General features: G+C 42.3%; 1 protein-coding gene across 1 annotated transcript in view; it reads left to right on the top strand.

The window, feature by feature from the left end:
- Window positions 1-21,162, top strand: part of LOC137630602 (uncharacterized) — a 168,742-nt gene that overhangs the window by 64,917 nt on the left and 82,663 nt on the right. The window contains exons 4-5 of the mRNA XM_068362192.1: window positions 8,276-8,411; window positions 16,632-16,743. Of these exons, the coding sequence (XP_068218293.1) occupies window positions 8,276-8,411; window positions 16,632-16,743 (248 nt within the window). The remainder of the gene's footprint in view (window positions 1-8,275; window positions 8,412-16,631; window positions 16,744-21,162) is intronic.

Here is a 21,162-nt window from a genome sequence, read left to right as displayed (position 1 = left end):
TAGTGGATATTCTCGTCCTTTCCCCCACATTCTTGATGCGGTTCTCGGACTCGTCAAAGGAAAGGGGGGGGGGGGGGGGCATGTTCCGGTCCAGGCCTATGGTCAAGACCTGAAGGATACCTCTCCATCATTCAGGCAGGCTTAAGGGCCTTAGTCTGGCCCCTCTTCAGATCCTACCGCTCCTGCCAAGTCGCCCCGTTGCGTGTCGACTTCATGCTAACCAGCAGGGGACGCATTTTCACACCTTCACATCTTGCAGTAGAGATACCGGGATGATTGAGATTCTCTCAATTCCACCATCGGCTCTCTCATTCCAGGCAGGGGAATGTTTCTCTCAGACTATCCGAGCAGAGCCTCATAGAGAGAGTGTACCTAAGGGTCTTTGACCTTGGGTAACCAGCAAGTGCTGGTCTGGGGGACCTGATCGCGACAGCTTGGAACCTCAAGCTTCCGCTAGTTTTCCCCCCAGTCTCAGACCCCGAGACTCTGGCAAGATGCATTCCGGTGATGGTGGGACAACTTCGACGCCTGCGTCTTCCCTCCTTTTTGTCTGCGGACAATGGGTCTCAACAAAACCAGGTTGTCTGTCAACCTTTCAATGGGAGAGCTCCACTGGGACTATGCGCAGAACGGTTTCTGGACCCTCTGCTTCCCCTGACGGAACTCCCGGGAGAGCTTCTCCCACGGCGCAGACTACTCAAGCAACCACACTGCGACATCTCTCCCGAACCGGAACGTCGCTTCGGCTTCATGCCTGGAGACACTACGCTTCCTCCTCTAGAAGAGACAACCCGCTACAGTCGCGGTACGGAGGTCGCGTCATCTGCGATAGTCATCCACAGGGGTCTCCCAGGCAAAGTGAAGAGTCTAAGGTGGTTGGTGCCGTGGGAGATATACCTCTTCCCGTGAGGCCTCTTCTCCAGCAATAACGGTCTTATTGCCTTTCGGCGGGAGGAAACTCCTTTCCGCTCTTGGCAATGAAGCCTGTCGCTCAGCCTTTCCCTGACCTTCAGGCTTAAAGGAATAACTTTTTCCTGCCCGCTGGATCTATCCTCGCTCATGCGAAGCTACGATCGTCCCTGCCCTAGTCGGAGGAAGACCTCCAACTTGGAGCATGGCTCGGACTTTTAGTCCTTTAAGAGATCTTCTCAAGACCCTTTTATGACAGGCCTCGGATTGTATTCCGCCTTGGGTCTTCTGCTCACTCTGGCCACGGCCAGTGTGTAAGCAATCTTCTTGGTCTCTTACTACTCCCCCCCTTTCTAAGGAAGAGGGGAAGGCAACATTCAGGCTCGCTCCTGAGTTGTTGGCTAGACTCGGAATCTGAGGGTCCCGACCCTTCGGTCCGATTCATTCAAGATTTTGAGTCTCCATTCTGTGTCTGATGTCCCAAGACCTTCTCTTTCTTGCCAGTACAGAAATCGAGAGGTTAGCGCTGGGAACAGCTGCAGTTTGGCCTCAGTTGCAGCCGATTTGGGAACACAAGGAGGACATGGGGGGAGAGTCACCAGTATACCTCTTCAGCCCGGACTCAAGGACATTCATCTCGACCTGTCTTCAGACCCTCCCCCGTCACGTCGCCCTACAGCACGATGTTGGATACATCGCAACGTCCCTCGCCTTCGAGTAATACTACTCTGTGACGCAGGTGCTACAAGCTGGAGTCTGGAAGCGTCTGATGACCTTCGCAGCCCGCTTCCTGCAGGGTGTGACCCACAGGAGTCTCGATACGTTTTCTATCGCTCTGTGGTGGCTACACAACAGCTGGTCTAACCTCAGGCTCCTTTTTGGACAGGTAGCAGAAGGTTGAGGGCATTGTTATCAGGTTTTAGTCTGCATGAACGAAAGAAGTATGTCTGGCCCTTACTTCTTTCTTCATCATCCCCTCTACGGGGAAGCAGCATCCTGGTCTCTGCATAGCTGACCTCGAACCTCTGCAGGTAAACCATGCTTCCTTGTGTTCCGAGTATTGAGTCAATACTGTCGCGTCCCCCATACCCTGACGAGGTGGTATTGGGAACGTCCTAACCCAGAGTTCCTTCTGGAACTCCAGGTCAACTGCCTAGGACGGGTCACACTTCTTCCTTCACACACAAGCTTACGTAGGCCACATGGTTCCTTGCGGTGCAAGGAACTTGTGAGGTGCAGGGACTCCTTTTCTCGAGTGCGACTCACTCGGATTCTGAGTCCCCGGGTAAAGCCAAAGCCAGTATGGCTAGGGACTTTCCACCCTTCCTAAGGGATAAGTCACCCTTTGTAAATAGCGTGGTTTGTATTTCGGTTACGGAACAAATGACAAATTCGAAGATAATTTGTATTTTTCCTAACCATACAAACCTTAGCTATTTACACATATTTGCCCGCCAGCCCTGTCCCCCAAGACAAGTCCTACCTCTAAGTGAAAGTGAGTATTCACCTGTGTGTGAGGGGGAGGAGGGGTAGCTAGCTACCACTCCCCTACCCCCCCCGCTAACTAGCGCGGGGGTAATACACCCTCGTTAAATTCTAATGGCTCGCCATTTCAGCTACGCTAAAAGTAATAACCCTTTGTAAATAGCTAAGGTTTGTATGGTTAGGAAAAATACAAATTATCTTCGAATTTGTCATTTTGAAATTTGTATTTTCCCTAGATACAAAAAAGAAAAATTAAGGTTTAAATTTGTATTTTCCCTAGATACAAAAAAGAAAAATTAAGGTTTTTTCACACAAACCCCTTATCATTATTAGACTGTTGCAGCACCTTCATGTCTTCTGAGGAGACAGATCCTCACGGTCTCTGCCCTTTGTGGCGAGGTCATTCATGTACGAATGAGTCTCCTGGTAGTGTGTGCCGGGAGTGGTCGCCCTCCCAGTGGCTGAGGTTTGGTAGGCAGAAGAAGTCTAAGAGGGATTCTTTTCCTTCGAGTTCAGCCTCAAAAGGGAAGACGACCTGACTTCTCTCTCACCCAGCTTGATCTCTCCATCCTGACTCTACCCGACCAACTTCCTCCGGGGAACATTCGAGTACGAGTGGCGGCCTGGTAACATCGGAAACACCTCGTGCAGGGTCTTCTCCCATTGCCTCCTCTAGAGGGGCAGTGAGGGAGTCCTCCACGGAGGAGTCTCTCTCAGACAGCGCGGTTCATCTGCTGTGGCCCTCCTTGCGGTTGACGGGTCCTCCCTCAAAGGAGAAGCTACAGGAGGTCCTGCGTTTGGGTTTGTGTGCACACTCGAGCACCGAGTCCTGGGCACACCCCTTAATTTTATACTGAAGCTAGAACTGTAGTTGCTTAATATTATTCTAGACATATGTCGTCTCACTTATTGCTTGCATGCATGGAGTCCTATATGAATAGCAGCATCATGCTTTCAAGGGAGGAGGTTTCTTTACTATATTTTAAGTTATATGAAAAAAGGTTAAGTACATCAATAAAAAAATTTCTATTGCAATATAAAAACTAGTATCCCTCTTCACTTCAGTCCTGCACTAACTGTACTATGAAATGCTTTTAAAAAATAAACCATTCACATATTGTACACTCATATGAATACAAATAATCAGGAACAGGTTACAGTACTCATTCAATTACACATATAAAACAATATTGACTACAAAAAATCCTCTTTCAAATTACCATCCCGTCAGGTTCCAGATACAAAACAAAAATGTTAATGGCAGTCAGCCTTGGCAGTTAGGATCAAGACAAAGCCTTTTCGGTCAAGGTCGACATAATCGAGAAAAAGTTCCAAGCTTGTGACATGAGAAAACTTCAAGCTTGAAGGAGAATCCCATCATATTGTGGTTCACGATCTACATAGTGAGTCTACAGGGTCTGGACCTAAATCTCCAACTTCCTGTTGAGAAAAGATTCTCAAGCATAGTTTTTTTCACTAAAGTGTCTAATGAAAGTATATCATTGCTTGCCCTCACCTAACACTTTCAAATTCCTCTACAGTGCCCTGTTGTTGGCATGATACTCAGTTTTTTCTAATTTAAGCTCTGATACCTTACATGACAACTGGATTTAAATTAAAAGGGAATCAAAAGCAGAGGGAAGTCTTAATCGCTCTCGCTGCCTATCATTAATAGGTTCCACAGAATTCTTTAATTCAGATAATTTATCCAAGGGAACCTGCTTTTTGACAATCTTCATCTTATAAGAAATTTCTAGCATATGATCCCTGCGGAGTGCAGGGCGCTGTCACTCTGAAAAAACAAAGAAAGGGGGTCATGAAATGAATGGACAGAGAGCTTGCAATAAATTAAAGCAAAATTATAGTTTGAAATTTGTATTTTCCCTAGATACAAAAAAGAAAAATTAAGGTTTAAATTTGTATTTTCCCTAGATACAAAAAAGAAAAATTAAGGTTTTTTCACACAAACCCCTTATCATTATTAGACTGTTGCAGCACCTTCATGTCTTCTGAGGAGACAGATCCTCACGGTCTCTGCCCTTTGTGGCGAGGTCATTCATGTACGAATGAGTCTCCTTGTAGTGTGTGCCGGGAGTGGTCGCCCTCCCAGTGGCTGAGGTTTGGTAGGCAGAAGAAGTCTAAGAGGGATTCTTTTCCTTCGAGTTCAGCCTCAAAAGGGAAGACGACCTGACTTCTCTCTCACCCAGCTTGATCTCTCCATCCTGACTCTACCCGACCAACTTCCTCCGGGGAACATTCGAGTACGAGTGGCGGCCTGGTAACATCGGAAACACCTCGTGCAGGGTCTTCTCCCATTGCCTCCTCTAGAGGGGCAGTGAGGGAGTCCTCCACGGAGGAGTCTCTCTCAGATAGCGCGGTTCATCTGCTGTGGCCCTCCTTGCGGTTGACGGGTCCTCCCTCAAAGGAGAAGCTACAGGAGGTCCTGCGTTTGGGTTTGTGTGCACACTCGAGCACTGAGTCCTCTTCTTCGGCTCTCTCCGACGTTCCCCCTGCTTCGGCGGGAGGACAAGAGCAGTTGAGGACAAGCACTCCTCGAAGTGACTTGTCCAGAGACCCTTAAGTCTCAGGAACAAGCTTCTGCTTTGTTCCAGAGGTTGTTTAGGGAGTTGATCCTCTTCCCAGGCTTGCCCGATGGGAGGAGAAGCAACTTGGGCAATCGAAACGTTCTCCTTCCAGTGTTGCACTGTCTGACCTTCCGAGGAAAGACGAAGCGACACAACCTTCTGTGCGGCAGCTCCACTGTCCGTGAGGCGATGCGCCATCAGAAGGAGGAGTCGATCGATCTTCTAGTTTGCGAAAAGAGAGATCTTCTCTGACCCTCTCTTCTGAGCGTCAGCTCCTCGTCTGCGAGGTGATGTGCCTCCAGGAGAGAGAGAGTTGAGGATCATTCCTTACACTTGCGAAAGGAAAAATCTGCCCCTGAGTGGCCCCTCTGCGAGGGTACCACAACAGGTTTTCTGAGCTGGATGACGAAGGAGGGAGGAGGTATCCATCTGCCCTCTCACCTCATCAGCCTGCCCAATCTCTTATGAAATCGGTCAGACAGGTAACTCTTCGGAGTTTTTACCAGTTTCGCTGCAGCTCAAGTGCTCAGCTCCCTGTCGTTCCTCCCCTCTTAGGGTAAGGAAAGCACCATGCCTTTCTCTTTCGGGAGTTCCACTTCTTGACGCTCTCGGACAGGATCTCGTATCGTCGCTGTAGACGGAGAGGCTCCACGCGTCGTTGCGTGCCTTTCCTTCTCGCGAGAAGGAGAGGAGAGCTTATCCGCTGGAAGCAAGGAAACCTGGTTCTTGTCAAGTGAATGAGGTTACGTTATATGCTGGATTGGAAGCTAGATGCAGACAAGCCTCACAACGAAGTAATTGTTCTTTGCAGTTTTTTTTTATTGAAGTATCTTTCCCATCCTATCAGAAGAGACCCTACATTCAGACACCATATCCTTTATTCTTACAGATATATGTTCTTCCAAGACTGCTTACCAGCCTCCTGGTAGGAACCTAGCCTAACACTTTTGACATCTCGATACTCAGGTTGTTGGGAGGTTAACAAGAGTCTTCACTTTCGCTCTTCTCCAAGAGCAAAATGCATTAACATTTCCCTGCTTAGTAAACCAGCCAGATTAGTTTTAGGGATTTCCTCTCTCCTAAGGATGAGTGTTCTATTAAAGGTCAAAGGTTTATATTATGTAGAAGGAAATTATAAATTTTAACAATAATTTATATTTTCTTAACCATGCAAACCTGAGACTCTTAAATTACATTGCCACCAACTCCTAGGTCAAAATCAAAGTGAAGGTTGTGCTACTTGGTGGGTGGATAGGTCCTACCCGCCATCTGTTAGCTGCTACTAGTGCCTTGTAAAGAGCTTAAACAGCTTTCACTTTTAAAATTTGTGATTTTTCCCTTCAACCTCTTCTTTCAGTCTTAGGCTTAAGGAAAAAAGAGGCTATTCTGCAACAGGCGGGAGGGCAGGGCTACTTCCTCGTGCTACTTGTCATTAATCAATTTCCTTGTTAATAATTCAGTGGCTATTTCAGTATCATTGAGGACACATCCATTATTTCGAAGGACTCAGGTTTGTATTGCTAGGAAAAATACAAATTACTTTTTAAATTTTTATCTTTTTTGTTCATTTGAGGAAGAGAGACTGGCCATATTTCTCAAAAGCGAATTTTGATAAAGGACGAAACTTGTATTTTTAAGTAAGCTGTATGATGTTAGGCCAATAAAATTATCTTTAATATTAATGACATGTAATATAATTACTGTATTAGAATTGCCTTTGGTTCGTACTCCATATGCTCCTGGGCGCAGCAAAAAGAATACCCTAATTTAAAGAAAATGGGAAATCATGATGGTTTTACCCTTCAAAGGATTTAGAAGAGTTTAAGTTTTTATTTTTATTATTTAATTTTTTTTGCTTTTACATTTTAAACAAAAGGGTTTTCACATTTAGAGACTTTTAGCAAGGCATATGATATAACAATGTAAGTTACATTAGAACCTGAAAACTATTCTATTTTAAAATAATCTTCCCAATCGCAAAAACATTTGTGAAACAGATCTTGCTTGGGGACCGAGAAAGGGGGAAGAGTTAATGTCTTATATAATGTTTATAGTCAATAGTTCTAGGGATTTAAATTTCACTTTACACTGGACCTTATCCTATGGTCGGCTAGGTTTATCCTTTGGGTGGCAACTACTACCCTTTTATCATATAGGACACTTTGACTGGACAGATAGTACTACAATGAATCCATCTTTGGTTTCAGTTCATTTTTCCTTTGCCTACACATATGCTAAATTGTCTGGCCTATTCTAAACATATTCTCCTCTTTCCTCTCACACCTAACAACACTAATATAAGAAAAAATGTTCTTCATTCAAGGATTTAACTACTGTACTGTAATTGTTCAGTGGCTACTTTCCGTTTGGTAAGGGTAGAAGACAATCTCTAGCTATGGTAAGCAACTCTTCTAGGAGAAAGACACTCCAAAATCAACCTCTGTACTATGGTCTTCCACTGTCTTGGGTTAGAGATCTCTTGCGTGAGGTACACTTAGGCATATCATTCTATCTTTACCAATTTCCTTTATTCTGGGCTATTTTCCCTGTTGGAGCTCTTGGGCTTATAAGATCCAGCTTTTCCAACTAGGCCAGGGTTGTAGCTTAGTTAGTTATAACAACAACAACAACAGCGGAAAAAAGGAAAGGTGTACTCCTCCATGAGGTCATAGCATGGCGATCCTTTCCTTGGCAACAGGAGAAGAATCTGACAGCAACCCCAGATGTCTAGGGCGTGATGATCATGTGCTGTTGCTTCAGCAATTGCCTTCTTTCCCTCTGTCTGGGGGTGCCAATTTGCTAGAAAGACAAAAATAGAATTCTGCAAACAGGTAGGTTATTACTTGCCTATAACTCGAGACCTTAGAAAAGACTTGAGTGATGTTATCATGTTATTAGAGACTAAAATACCTTTAGCATGATGACATTTCTAATAACATAGTTTATTAAAACTTTACATTTATTGTAGTGTTGTAGTATGCATCAGTTTCATGATTTTTCTGTATAAGGTAAACTTAATCTAACCTTGGTAGTTTAATTGAGTTTGATAAGTACAGTAATGTAGAAATATATAAAATTATTAAGAGGAGGCCGTAACTGAGTCTTTAGCATAAATCATGCATAACCTTCTTGTAATGTACAGTATGTACTTTAGTATTTCAGATGTACAGTATAGTAGATGGAAAATGTTAAAGCTGTGAGCATTTTAGATCTTACCACAGAATGTAGTGAGTTTAATGATAATAACTTTACACTACTTGATTCATAATACAAATCTTTTCCCTTTCTTCCTATAGCCGAGACACAACTGTGAAAGTGTGGCGAGTCTTTGAAACTAAAGAAGAAAGGAGTTTAAGAGGGCATACAGCCTCAGTGACAGCCGTTGCATTCTTGCCTGTAGAATTAGCATGTTCTTTGCTGAAAAAATTTGAGGTAAATCCATTATACCAATTTATAATTTCTTGAGCAATAAGTACTTCACTATCCGGTACACCAGAAGTGTACTCAGATTCAGTTGATGGGAAACATATTTAGTAGTAATAGTAAGATCAATAATTTATTTATTTTTCTAGTTTCCACTTGAAAGCAGTATCTCTGGTGCCTTTTTCCAACAGTTATAAAAACCTAGAAAATATATATCATGACAGATGTTTTCTATGAATTCAAACACCATCTTGTTATTTTATGAAAAGGATTGATAGGGCCCTGGTAATTATTAAGTAAAAAGTGGAGAAAATTTAATCGTATGTTATAAGATGCTGACATTTATGATGTTTTTAAGTGGTTTGTTGGGGTGATAACGAATCTAGCCTCATGCTTTCTCAAAATTTGTAATAGTTGTGATAAAGGAATCTTTTTAATTTTTTTAATGATATCAAGTACAAAGTTTTTTTTTTTTTTGTTAAATTCCAGTGGTACTTTATATAGTATAAGAAGAATTAATCTTGGTGTGAAGTACTGTAATATGCTTTCTTATGAAACAAGCGAAGGCCCTGTGCTTCATTTTGAAGTGAGGGATGTTGTGTAAGTAAAACAGAGTCCACCAACCTGCAGGGTAGGAGATCCCCCTTCATTGGAGTAAGATTTGTACATCTTTTACTTACCCTGTTCAGTACCAAACTACATTCAGAGGCAGTACAGTAAATGCCTTTTACTGTAATTATATAATTTTCTTTCCTATTTATGGTGTTCTTCCTATTTTCATCAATTTTTATTCATCTGTGATTTATCCTATGGCCTCGCTTTGCTTTTGTATAAATTTTTTAATGCCACTATGATTTTTGTTGACATTTTTCTACTCTGAATCTTGTAAGTACTATAACTAAATCATTTTATTAATCTCCCCTAACATTCATATTGCTTCTTTTCCAGAAGCTTAGTTTATTGATGTTTACCACCCAAAACTTATTAAAAATTTTCCCATTTTCTTTATTTTCAAAAGATACGTGCCCTTAGAAAAGTTATGAAACATTCTAGCAGTTAATGGTAAGGAGCGCCATCAGTAGCACATTTCAGTTGTTCCGTCGCTCCGGTTACATCAAGTCATATCCTCCTTCCAGATTAAGATAAATGTTTATTGCATTTTAAGTGTCTTTCCTCTTGAATATGTTAGCATTTCTATGCAGAGAATTCAATGTGTTTTAAATAACCATTGTGAGGAGTACGATGTCACTGGGTTGCTCTAATGGAAAATACTGTTTTCAAGTTCAAGTGTTTATGGAACTGGAGGTATACACTGCGCATTGGTAAAGCTTCTATGTTGTAAACAAAATGACTGATGTTTGATTCTCATAACAGTTGTGGAGAGAAAGTAATTTTTAATTAAAGGGGAATTACAGAGAGGGGATAGTTGTTTATTGCGGAGTTGATAACAACATGACACGCCAATACTCACTCATTTGCCAAGTTAATGATAATCATGTATAGATCTCAACTTACTGTCTTTAACTTAGAGTCAAATTCCTCTCCTAATGTCTCAGTTTCTTTAATTACTTCAGATCTTTCTGCTAGTAAACCCTTGCAGTTCCACATTTCTAATCGATCTTTGTTCCAACACGAAGTACTTACCTCGAACTACTTTCTTAGGAGTATCTGGGAACTCTTCCCAACCGACCAGAATTTTGAGTAGTTTACCCTAGTCCCGTTTTCTATGAAGGCTAACCTCAGGCGGAGTGATACTCGCCCTGAGGCTACCCGGGGTCGGAGAGCATGCTTGCTCAGGTCGCGCTCCCCAGTAAGTTTCTGGTCGCGACGTGATTATCATCTCGCCGCACTCTCTTCACCCAGTCATAAACCTGTCAGCCCTCAACAAGTTTGTGGCAAACCCCGACTTCAAAATGGACACTGCGAAGACGGTGTTGGCGGACTTGAGAGAGGGGGACTTCATGATGTCCCCGGACCTCAAGGACGCCTACTTCCAGGTTCCCGTTCACCCCTCCAGCAGGAAGTTCCTGAGAAAAAAGTGGAATACCCAAGCCTTGCAGTTCAAAACCATCTGCTTCGGGCTGTCAATAGCTCCCCAAGTCTTCACGAGAGTCTTCACAACAGTTTCAGTCTGGGCACACGAACAGGGCATTCGCTTGATCTGGTACCTAGACGACTGGTTGTTACTTTCAGCCTCAGAGGAAGCACTGAAGGAGCAAGGCGCGAAGCTGCTACGGCTCTGCAAGGACTTGGGTATCACAGTCAACCTAGAAAGTCGCAGCTGACCCCCACCACCAGGATGACCTACCTAGGGATGGTCCTGGACACCCAGTTGGTGAGAGCCTTCCCCTCCTTGGAAAGGCTGGACAATCTAGACCAAGTGCTACAGTTCTTCCTAACGAGCCAACCCAGGAGAGCCAAGGATTGGCAGAGGTTATTGGGCCATCTGGTGTCTCTAGAAAAGCTAGTCCCACAGGGGAGGCTCAAGCTCAGGGGTGTTAAATGGAACCTGAAGGAACTCTGGGCCCCAGGGGAGTCCCCGCACAAGATAAGATAGTTCTGGTTTGCCCAGATACGAAAGAGGTCCTGCAGTGGTGGCACGACAGAGCGAACACTTTGAAGGGAATGCCCTTCGCATCCGATCCTCCGGAGATGTTGTTATTCACAGACGCATCAAAGGAGGGATGAGGTGCACACCTCCTCGACGAATCAACGAAAGGGAAGTGGTCCCTCGAAGAAGGGACCCTACACATAAACATTCTGGAGATGATGGCCGTTCAAAGAGCATGTCAGGAATTTGTGCATCTCCTCCGGGGAAACACCGTAGCGTTGATGTGCGACAACGCCACGGTGGTGGCCTATGTAAAGAAACAAGGAGGACTAAAATCAAAGGAGCTATGCACTCTCTCAACACAGCTACTGGAATGGGCTGCCTAGGAAAGGATCGAAATCACAGCCAGGTTCATCCTAGGAAAGAAGAACGTTCTAGCAGACGGCCTCAGCAGGATAGGCCAGGCAATAGGCTCGGAGTGGACTCTACACCCAGGAATGGCTCGGACAGTCATCCTGAAGTGGGGCTCACCGGTGGTAGACCTCTTCGCCACTCGTCTGAATGCACAACTCCCCGTGTTCTGTTCTCCAGTTCCAGATCCGACGGCTGCGTTCGAGGATGCCTTCCAACATCCTTGGGACAACCTCGACGTGTACACCTTCCCACCCTTCGGAATGCTCAGGCAAGTGCTCAACAGAGTGAGGAGGGCGGTCAACCTAGAGATGACTTTGGTAGCGCCCTAGTGGCCGGAGAGAGAATGGTTCGCAGACTTAAAAGAACTAGCTCTCCTTCCCCCTTGGCCCCTCCCGGACAAGCCAGACCTCCTCCGTCAGCCTCACTTCCAGAGGTTTCACGAAAACCCTCGGTCCCTCTGCCTACACGCGTGGAGGTTATTGAGCGGCTCCTGAAGAAAGAAGGGTACTCGTCGAGGACCGCATCGAGGATGTCGGGTTACCTACGGCGTTCTTTAGTTGCAGTGTACCAAGCAAAGTGGGCTGTCTTTTCGAAATGGTGCGCCTCCCGGAACATCATACCCCTGAGGGCTTCTATTCATGAGATAGCCGACTTCCTGGTATATCTGAGAGATGACGTAGGTACATCTATCCCAGCTATCAAAGGGGTTCGAGCAGCGTTAGGGCAGGTCTTCCTCCTAAAAGGCATTGATTTAGGGGCCTCCGGACAGATTTCAATGCTCATCAGGAATTTTGAACAGTCATGTCCCCCCCAGGCAATGAGGGTGCCCCAGTGGGATGTGGCTAGAGTGCTCAAAGCCCTGTCAGAGCCGCCCTTCGAGCCCCTCAAAGACACCCTGGACAAAGAACTTACCCTCAAGACGGTCTTCCTATTAGCCCTGGCATCGGCGAAGAGAGTTAGTGAGTTGCACGGGCTGTCATACGAAGTCTCGCACTCAAAGGGGTGGCGACAAGCAACCTTTAGGTTCGTGCCTAGTTTTGTAGCCAAGACTCAGAACCCATCTTGTTGGGATCCTAGATTTGAGGAATTCTCAGTACCAGCGATCCCTCGTTCAGACAACCCAAAGGACTTGCTATTGTGCCCAGTCAGAGCAGTGAGGAAGTACCTGGAGAGGATATCCAGGCTCCGTCCTGGGATCAGGAGTTTGTTCGTTTCAACAAGACGAGTGAAGAAGCCAGTTTCCAAGAATTCGATCTCCTTCTGGCTACGACAGGTGATCAAGAGGGCCTACAACACCGCAGGAGCCCCTCTCTCAGGCAAACCTAGGCCTCATGATATTAGGGCCCTTAGGACCTCGTTAGCCTTCGAAAAGAACATGGCAGTGGGCCAAATCCTGAAGGCGGGCACTTGGTCCAGACAATCCACCTTCACGGAACACTACCTGAAGGATTGTTCGAGAAAATCTTTAGACGATTTTGGCCTTGGTCCCGTCATTTCTGCTCTCCAGAAGATCTAAGGTCATAGCCCCGGGGAAGCCGTGGGCGGTAAGTCCAAGAGACACAGGTTCCTTCCTTACCTTTCCCCTTATCAACCTTCCCCTGTTCCCTGATTACCTTCCCTGAAATGACTCAGAAGACCTTAGCAGCCATAGGACACGTCATAAACAAGGAATACGTCTCCATGGCGTTTTTACAGAGGTAAGCCACTTAGAGACCAAGTTAGTTTTTTGGGTAGTTTTCCCTATTTTCGAGTGTTTTCTATCAGTGGGTCAGCGGAACCTAGCCTCCTATCTAGGTTCCCCCTTGTTGCTTCCATCATTCTGGTCTCGGAGCCCTGCAGTACACTCTCACCTCCTAAGGTTTAAGTCTCCTAAGAAAGTAGTTTGAGGTAAGTACTCCGTGTTGGAACAAATCACAAATTTTAAGTAATTTGTATTTTTCCTGACAGTACTTACCTCGAACTACTTTCGGGTTATGGCCAGCCCATCCTACCCCGAGTACCCTGCAGGGCTGAAGAGAACCTCTCCGTTGAAACTTACTGAGGAGCGCAACTTGAGCAAGCATGCTCTCCGACCCCGGGTCGCCTCAGAGCAAGTATTACTCCGCCTGAGGTTAGCCCTCATAGAAAACGGGAATAGGGTAAACTACTCAAAATTCTGGTCGGTTGGTAAGAGTTCCCAGATACTCCTAAGAAAGTAGTTCGAGGTAAGTACTGTTAGGAAAAATACAAATTACTTAAAATTTGTGATTTTAGATGTTAAATTGTGAGGCAGAACACCAATTAGGTTGTCTGGATCTATATATCCCTCCTCTCACTAAAGTAACCTCTCATCAGTAACATTGTTTGTAATTTGGAAGGTTAGTTTTTCTATTGTAGATGCTCTTATTTTTATATCGTTGTTTGAGATATATCAGTCAAAGCAGGTTGATTGCATCACATTCTGGATAACAGTACATTTTTGTTCGCTTGCAGGCTTAGCCACTAGTTCATCAGTGGCTTACTTTGGTTGGGTAAATGCCGACACATGATTTTATTACCCTTATGAGTCTGTCTATAAAGGAGACCTAGATATTATAGTGGGTTGTTTGTATTTAATGAAGAACTATAGTTAGAAATAATAGTTCAATTTGCAAATGATACATTTCTGTTACACTGGAGTCCCATTACAGAGGCTATGCCTTTTGTCCCTGAACCTGAACATATGCGCAGCACTAACATACCAGTTATAAACAATGAGTGGAGAGTCGAGTGCCGACTTATACATAAGACTACCTCACAATTTATTTTAGGTAACTTTTGATGCAGCCTTTTCCTCTAGATTTTAGGGGACTGCTGTCTCTAAGATAATACAGTACCTGTATATACCTTTCAGTTCCTCCTTTTCATTGTGGATAAGTTGTTAACTCTGTAAGGTACAGTGACATTCAGAACCTTTACTGAGGGAATGCTTTGTGATTATGACCTGGTTCTGGGGTCAGAGATGTCATTCAGAGGCAAGATGCAACTTGGATAGTAAATGGCTATGTACATCGTTCCCTTATAAGTTTGGCCATTTGCACATTTCATCCTTTTCTCCTATTTGTAAATGTAGGGTATAATACTTTGGGTACTAAAGTTAATAGGGTGGCCAGGGCACCAGCCACCTGTTGTGATACTACTGCTTGATAGTTATTGGGTCTTTTGACTGGCTAGACAGTATTGTACTACATTTGATTCCTCTCTCTGGTTACAGCTAATTTTTTCTTTGCATACACATACTGTACACTTGAATAGTCTTGCCTATTCTTTCCACATTTTCCTCTGTCCTTGTACACCTTTCAACACTTGAGATTACCAAACAATTCTTTGCTTAAGGGTTTAACTACTGCACTGTAATTGTTCAGTGAATACTTTCGTTATGGTAAGAGTAGGAGAGACTTTAGTTATGGTAAGCAGTTCTTCTAGGAGTAGGACACTCCATAATCAAACCATTGTTCTCTAGTCTTGAGTAGTGTCATAGCCTCTGCACCATGGTCCTGTACCCCACGTGTTTCATACACGCTCATACGCTCTAACGGTTCTGCTTTTTTATCTCATCACCTTCTCTTCCCTTCACTGTTAATAAACCAACCTGTATAAGCCTGATAGCTCATGTTTAATTTTGATTGAATTTTTGTTATGTTGCATTTACCTCACCTCTCATTTATCCCTTAACTTGCATCTTGCATATTAGTGAATGTAACTAAACTTTATAAAAGTTTTAGGGTTGAGTTCTCTTGCTTGAGGGTACACTTGGGCACACTATTCTATCTTATATATTATTTCTCTTCCTCTTGTTTTTTTTTTTTTTAAGTTTTTATAGTTTATATATGAAAGATTCATTTCAATGTTATTACTGTTCTCAAAATATATTACAATTGTTCATTACTAATTGTTTATTTCCTTTCCTCACTGGGATATTTTTCTTTGTTGGAGCCCTTCGGCTTTTAAGCATTCTGCTTTTCCAACTATGGTTGTAGCTTAGCCAATAACAACAACAATAATAATAATGAGCATGTCTATCACATACACATCCATTAACGTATATAGTTTGTTACTTTATTAGAAAAGTTCAGTGAAATTCTTAAAATAGTTTGTTAAAAGATAATTTTGAGTTAGTCATTAAGACAAGATCTTTAATAATGGCAAAAACTATGTAAGGTACATAGTCATTTTTGGCTAAGATATATGAATTATCTCAAATGCAGAGTAAGGCTGGTAATTCAAGTTCCTGTTTACCGCAGAAGCCTTTTATTGTACTTGACGGATTATGATCTGGTTCCTGCCCTGTTACCCATTATCAAGGAAATTGCAGATTATTATAACAAAACATCATAATGATATTCTGTCAGTTCCTTTTGTTGCTAATTTGCTGGAAAGACAAGAATAAGGAATGCTAGTATGTTGTAGATACAAAATACAAGGCTCTCCTGGTAACTTGATTTATTAAGGGCACATATCTTTTGGAGGGAAAAAATTGGGAAAATTTGTAATAAATTTAGGGGTCAATATCAATTAACTGAGCTTCTGGAGAAGAAGCAATATGAACATCAGATTAGTATAAAGATAACGAATTTGATTAAAATTCTATTTTTTAACATATCCTCCCAGACTCATAGCACCTTACAGTTGTTTGTGTAAATTTTGGATCACCTTTTTTGGGTTGACTCAACTCTGCTGTAAATTGTTGCTCTGAGCTAAACTAGCCTTGCTTTCATACTACCTCTTTGTTGCAACTTTTTGGTCCATTGCATTGTCCAGACTTTTTTATTGACAACCCTTGCATGGTTATGGTTTGGATTGTTCATAGGACACAAAGAAAGGTGAAATTTTTAAAATTTATCATTGATAGCTCTGGGTTATGGTAATATACTTTTATAACTTCTATGCAGTAGTTAGAGGAAATTAGCCATTTTGGTGCTTTTGCAAAGTTTTGAGTACTGCCATGCATTTATCAACCATTGAAATATTGAAAAAGATAGTAATATTTTAGAGAGAAAATCAGAATTCAAGTTATACAGAAGGTCTGCAACTTGGGAAAAATAAATATCAAAATAATGGAAATCTGAAATTATTTTTCGGTTGGAGTTTGTGTATGAAAATCTTATTATTTTTTTCTAAAAAACTTAGCATAACCAATAGGAAAAAGTTTCTTGAAAGACTTGAACTTAGGCTTTGATTTTCTTATATTTAGTATGGTAAATTATTCTGATAAAATAGCACAAAAAAAATCTTTCTATTCACAGGATGATCCAGATTCTTTTGCATCTGTTTACACAAAAGTATCTCCAGACACTAGAGTTTTAGCTGCTTCAGGGAGTTTGGATTGCAGTTTAAGAGTGTGGGATATTACCACAGGTTAGTATAACTTATGATTTCCCTTTCCTGGTGTTCATATGGCTTCTTTCTTGGAAACTTGGATTTATCAACATTTGGCCCTGAACCGTAAAATTCAAAAACATTCCCATTTTCTATCCTTACAGGCAGCTCATGTCTCCAGTAAAGTAATGTGATATCTAGTGATAAATGGTAAGAAGCATATCTGTAGTGCACCAGTCTCTTTTCGTCTTCAGTTTTTGTGTCTCAAACAACCATCCAGCAATGATTCCTTCTCAAGAGTGTGACATTAGAATTTTTGGGATTTTACACCCATAGGCTGTGGATTTCCCTCTGAAAATATGGGAAAAGTCAAATTTCTCCTGTAGCCTTTATACCAAATTTTGTAGAAATAAGCAGACACATTAAATACCTCTAAAGTGACTCCCTGAATCAATTAAGGGCATAATTTGATACATTAAAATTTTTGGGATTTTTCACCCACAGGGCCAGGCTGCGGATTTTCCACTGAAAATATGGGAAAAGGCAAATTTCTCCTAAAGCCCTTAGAATTACACCAAATTTTGTAAACATGGGCAGACACATTAAATACCTCTAAAGTGACTCCCTGAATCAATTCAGGACTTAATATGGACATGGATTGATACATTAAAATTTTTGGGATCTTTTACCCGCAGGATTTTCCACTGAAATTCTAAAGTGACCCCCTGAACCAATTCAGGACATAATCAGGACATAGATTGATACATTAAAATTTTTGGGATTTTTTACCCACACGGCCGGACTTGTGAATTTTCCACTGAAAATATGGGAAAAGTCAAATTCCTCCTGCAGCCCTTATTATTACACTAAATTTTTTTAAACATGCACAAACACATTAAGTACCTCTAAAGTGACTCCCTGAATCAATTCAGGGCATAAAGTGATACGTTAAAATTTTTAGGATTTTTTCATCAACAGGGCTGGTTCCACTGAAAATATAGGAAAGTCAAATTCCTCTTATAGCCCTTATAATTATACCAAATTTTGTAAAAATGCGCGGACACATTAAATACCTCTGAATTGACTCCCGGAATCCATTCAGGGCACAAATTGATACGTTAATATTTCTTGCTTATTTTCCACTGAAAATATGGGAAAAGTAAAATTCCTCCTATAGCCCCCATAATTATACCAAATTTTTAAACATGTGCAAACACATTAAATACCTCTAAAGTGACTCCCTGAGCTGTGTCTTCTGACTGTAGAGCATAACATCTTTGCTTGGGACTTGTCTTTGCTTGTGAAGTGCTTCGAGCAGTCTTGCTTACCCCAGGGCCTGAGGCCCTTAGGAGTGGGATGTGAGCTTTTGAAAAGTTCCTCTAAAAGATTTTCAACACCCTTGAATGAGTTCTTGCTATTATTCTTCTTCTTCCTCTTCTTCTTCTTCTTCTTCTTCTTCTTCTTCTTCTTCTTCTTGTTATTATTAACTAAACTAAAACCCTAGTTTGAAAAGGAGAGAGCTATTATTATTATTATTATTATTATTATTATTATTATTATCATTAGATAAACTAAAACCCTATTTGGAAAAGGAGAGTGCTATATGCCCAACCGCTCTAACGTGGAAAATAGCCCAGTGAGGAAAGGTAAGGAGGAAACGTAGAATAGTGTGCCTGAGTGCACCTTCAAGCTAGAGAACTCTACCCCAAGACAATATAAGACTATGGTACAGAGGCTTTGTAGTTACCCATAACTAGAGGAAGTAGGTTGACCAAGGCACCAGCCACCCGTTGAGATACTACCACTAGAGAGTTATTGGGTCCTTTGACTGGCCAGACAGTACTACATTGGAATCCCTCTTTCTGGTTATGGCTCATTTCATCTTTGTCAACACATACACAGAATAGTCTGTCCTAGTCTTTACACATTTTGCTCTATCCTCATACACTTGACAACCCTGAAATTATAAAAAAGAAAATTCTTTCCTCGGGAGGTTAACTACTGCACTGTAATTGTTCAATGGCTACTATCCTCTTGGTAAGGGTAGAAGTTATGGTAAGCAGCTCTTCGAGAAGGACACTCCAAAACCGAACCATTGTTTTCTAGTCTTGGATAGTGCCGTAGCCTCTGTACCATGTTTTCCACTGTCTTGGGTTAGAGATCTCTTGCTTGAGGGTACATTCGGGCACACAATTCTATCTTATTTCTCTTTCTCTTTTTATTTTGAAGTTTTTATAGTTTATATATGAAAGATTTATTTTAATGATGTTATTTTTCTTAAACTTCTCGTTGTTTATTCCCTTATTTCCTTTCCTCATTGGGCTATTTTCCCTGTTGGAGCCTTTGGGCTTATAGCATCCTGCTTTTCCAACTAGGGTTGTAGCTTAGCAAATAATAATAATAATAATAGAGAGCAATGGTTTGATTTAGGAGAATCCTTCTCCTAGAAGAGCTGCCAAAGAGTCTATTGTACACTTACCAAGTGGAAAGTAGCCACTGAATAATTACAATGCAGTAGTATACCCCTTAAGTGAGGAAGAATCTTCGGGTTATCTTAGTGTTGTTAGGTATATAAGAAAAGAGGAGAATGTATAAAGAATATGCCAGACTATTTGGTGTATGTTTTGATAGGGGGAAAATGAGATGTAACCTGAGAGGGATCCAATATAGTACTATCTTGCCAGTTAAATAACCCATTAACACTCTAGTGGTAGTATCTCAACAGTTGGCTGGTGCCTTGGCCAACCTGCTAGCTTTGACGAAGAGAGTTTGCAGGTTTAACAACTTTCTTATTTATCTAAGAAGGATGGAAGGTCTCTTAATTTGATGCCTGAATTTGTGACCTAACTCAGAACCTGTTGACACACAACCCAGGGTTGAGACCTTCTCTACCTCCTTGCTTCATGTACTGTAGCATTGGGTGGTAATTAAGAGGGCATGCTTTTGCGTTCTTTGAGGGCTTTGTGGTCCTATCTAAGGAGACTTCATATCATGCTTAAATGCCATCAATTCTTTCATAGACGTGGTAGAACTAAGGTGGTGGTGTTGAGAACAGTCTCTTTCTGGCTTTTTCTGACAATCAGAGAGCATATGCTTCAACCTTTGAGTGGGTTGAGGTACCAGCTCGAATTAGAGCTCACAAAGTCAGGGGTATTGATCCCACTATAGACTCTGTAGAATCTTACAGTCTGACAGGTAATGAAGGACTTTGGGAGTGTCAAACATCCTTCACAGCCTTTTATTTTAGGAATATACCCATAAGTCTTTCAACACTTGTTCTTGGCCCTGTGGTGGTGGCTCGAGTATTTGTGTAGCCAGCCCAACTCCTTTATAGGATAGGAAGCATCATGTCTGTGGTAACATGTTTTATGCGAATACAGAGTAAAGGGGGAATGACTGATTTTTCAACTCCTTTTCTTCCTCTCACTTGGCAATGGAGGATTCAGCCTGTTACTTACAGAATCTAGCATTAATGCTGGTAAGCTACATTTCTGAGCACCATTCTTACTATACTGGAGCTATACGTAGTAGTTCTCCCTCATCCTTCTGTTACTAGGGAAGAATGGTGAAATGAATACCCAACCATTGTCCTTTTTTTGTAAAGTATTTAATTCTGAATGTCATGTTGAATGGAGAGTTACTTGAGGAAGTAAATCAATTTAAATACAGTTTGTTCCGTAACCGAAATACAAACCATGCTATTTACATAGGGTATTATTTTCAGCGTAGCTGAAATGACGAGCCATTAGATTTTTAATGAGGGTTAACTACCCTCTCGCTAGCTAACTACCCCTCCCCCCTCACACACCGGTGAACTGATTCACTTCGCTTTTGGCTCGGACGGTGGGCAGACGTGTCTGCTCCCGCCCTCGCATGGCAGCCTTTAATGTTTTGTCTTGACTTAATTACTTAATTTTCTTATACTTGATATATATATAAACATTCTTATGTTTATGTATATATTTGAGTATAGAAATACAGTAAGTTTCCTTTTCAGTGTTTGTGCTGTTTGTGTGTGTAGTGTACGACAACATCTCCGTGTAGTTCCAGGCCACCACGAGGACATTTCATGGGTCGCGATCTCTCCCTTGGTCCTTCGGTCGTTCCTTCGGCTTCCGATTCTCGGGCGCCGTGGGGAATCGTCATCACTGGACTTTATTTATCTGTTTTCTCCGCTGTTCCTCCTTCCCTACGGGGAACTTGGACTATCAGCAAAGGGAACATGGGAGTTTAGTTTGACTACGGTCTCTCTTTCTTTCTCGAGGTCGTTCACCCTTTTACTACTACTACGTATTACGGTAGCTTCCTTCCTGTTGCGGGTTGAGTTGCTACTCGGCTGAGTCCCTGGTTAGGCTGGAGGAACATATAGAGTAGAGGTCCCCTTTTTTGTTTTGTTTCTTGTTGATGTCGGCTACCCCCCAAAATTGGGGAAGTGCCTTGGTATATAGATAGATAAAA

This window comes from Palaemon carinicauda, chromosome 38 (genome assembly GCF_036898095.1).
Source record: "Palaemon carinicauda isolate YSFRI2023 chromosome 38, ASM3689809v2, whole genome shotgun sequence".
NCBI lineage: Eukaryota > Metazoa > Arthropoda > Malacostraca > Decapoda > Palaemonidae > Palaemon > Palaemon carinicauda.
The sequence above is the reverse complement of the archived record's forward strand: the minus strand, read 5'-3'. Positions and strand labels throughout refer to the sequence as shown.